The sequence below is a fragment of the Echinops telfairi genome, unplaced genomic scaffold (assembly GCF_000313985.2).
Source record: "Echinops telfairi isolate 266 unplaced genomic scaffold, ASM31398v2 ScPeMD7_7412;HRSCAF=8450, whole genome shotgun sequence".
Taxonomy (NCBI): Eukaryota; Metazoa; Chordata; class Mammalia; order Afrosoricida; family Tenrecidae; genus Echinops; species Echinops telfairi.
The window spans coordinates 3,395,025-3,397,061 of record NW_022111312.1 but is presented as its reverse complement, the minus strand read 5'-3'; the positions used below and the strand labels follow the sequence as shown (position 1 = coordinate 3,397,061).

The 2,037-nt window shown below is 57.4% G+C and overlaps 1 protein-coding gene across 1 annotated transcript in view; it reads right to left on the bottom strand.

The window, feature by feature from the left end:
- The window catches only part of RPH3A (rabphilin 3A), a 129,537-nt gene that overhangs the window by 59,974 nt on the left and 67,526 nt on the right, over positions 1-2,037 (bottom strand). Inside the window, exon 5 of the mRNA XM_045296694.1 lies at positions 918-1,064. Within this exon, the coding sequence (XP_045152629.1) occupies positions 918-1,064 (147 nt within the window). The remainder of the gene's footprint in view (positions 1-917; positions 1,065-2,037) is intronic.

Below are 2,037 nucleotides of genomic sequence, written 5' to 3'. Positions count from 1 at the left end.
ACACACACGACACAGCTTTCTCATCACCCTGGCTCCCCTCCTTCCTGCCCCGTAGAAAACACTGACTATTGCCAGTACATTCAGCATCTCCCTAAATCCTCAGCAGGACGCTGTGGGGTAGGCCCTGTCCTTGTCCCCTCTCTGCCAGGGAGCGAAGGGAGGCTCAGAGGGGGGAAGTGATGTCCCTGGAGCCCCAGAAGGCAAGTGGGGGGCTGGGCGGAGCTCAGTCAGCAGCCACTGGGTCAGCCTGGGCTGGCTCACTCACCGGCTGCCGGCCCCCGAAGGGGATGGGTTTCCCCAGCACCTTTAGAACAGCGGTTCTCAACTTGTGGGTCACGACCCCTTTGGGGGTCAAACGACCCTTTCACAGGGTTCACCCAATTCATCACAGTAGCAAAATGACAGTGATGAAGTAGCAACGGAAATAATTTTATGGTTGGGGGGTCCCCACCACGTGAGGAACTGTCTGAAAGGGCCGCAGCATGAGGAAGGTGGAGAACCTAAAAGGTCCTCTCCTGCACTCTCTCCTCCTGCTCACATTCCAGCATCTCCATGGCCCGTGTTTCTAGAACGTACTTTTGAGAAGCGTTCATGAACTCTGACAGAGGATGTCACCTCCCCATCCTACGAGGACAACCCCCCTTGTCCTTTCAGAAGATTCCTCCCCATCTCCTTCTTTCGGTCCTCCTGGCAAATAAGCCCCCCGTCCAGCCAGCCTTGATCCATGCTCCCCTCTGCTCTCTGGTCTCTTTAGATGAAGCTTCCAGTTCTGCCTGGGTGGGTGGCCTGGCACTCCACAGACGGCAAATCCCAAAGACAGGGGTGCCCTCCCCAGCACCTCCCCGCCACTCATGCAGCACCCCTTCTGTCAGGTCCTCTGGGGCGCCAGCGACTCTCAGAATGAGTGGGGGCCTCACCCGATCCGCTCCTGCTCCATCTCTTCCATCTTCTCCGCTCGTGCGATGACCCTGTTGATGATTTCCTTCTCCTCGTCCGTCAGTTCCTCCTGCTTCCTCTGTCGGTCGGGCTGGCCACTCGGGTGGACGGACCAGCCTGCCTGGAGCCTGCAGAGGGATTTGGGGGCGTGTGAGTTGGGACAGCACGCCCAGCAGACAATGTCAAGTCATGCTGATGCCCGGGAGTCTCTCTTCAAAGCCTCGCAGGGAGACTCCGTGGCTGGCAGACTGTGGGCACGAGTCTGGGCCCTCAGAGGCTTGGTTTGTTCATCCGTACAGTGGGCACATACATGTACTTCTCTCATGGGGTGCTGCTGACCGGGGTCTCATGGGGTGCGTAGCACTTGGTCATGGATGCGTGGGTGGCATTTGCAGAAGGCTTCTGGGAACCTGGGGGTGGGGATGGGGGCCGGGGATGGTGCTCTCAGGAGGACAGTCCTGAATGACACACTTCTACTATGAGTGGAAACCATTGTGGGTGGGCAGCTTGAAGCCCTGGGTCCCAGGGTGACCGCAACCCCAGGCTGGCAGAAGAGAGTCTGTCGGCACCACGCACTGTGCTTCAGAAATGTAAACTAGCTGCAAGCAGGTTTATTAAAATCACTTGATTTTTCCCAGGCATCTAGATTCACAGCCTCAAAGGTCTCTGTGACATTTTGAGTTCTGAATCCTAATCCTAATCATAATCATAATCCTTCTCACTCAAAAGCCACCCGGACAGAATGCCCACTGTATGCTGGCATTCGCTCTTCAGTCCCCAGGGTGTCTCTACGGTGTGCCTGCGTTACCTCGCTTGGTCCTCACACCAGGCCTCACCGGGTCTTGAAGGTGTGCCCTTGCCACCCCACTCATCCCCCCCCTCCCCCGTGCCTGCTGTGTGCCTGTGCCACCTCCATTAATCTTGGCACCCTCCCTGCTCCTGCACCAAGGTACCTGTTTCTGTGACAGCGTGCCCACGGCACACTGTGTTTTCCCATTGGGTGTTCAACCTGCGCCCACGGTGTGCCCGCATCAGCTCATTCAGTGCTCACACCATCCCTACACTGTGCCTGAGTTACCATCTGCCCGTGTGACCTCATTC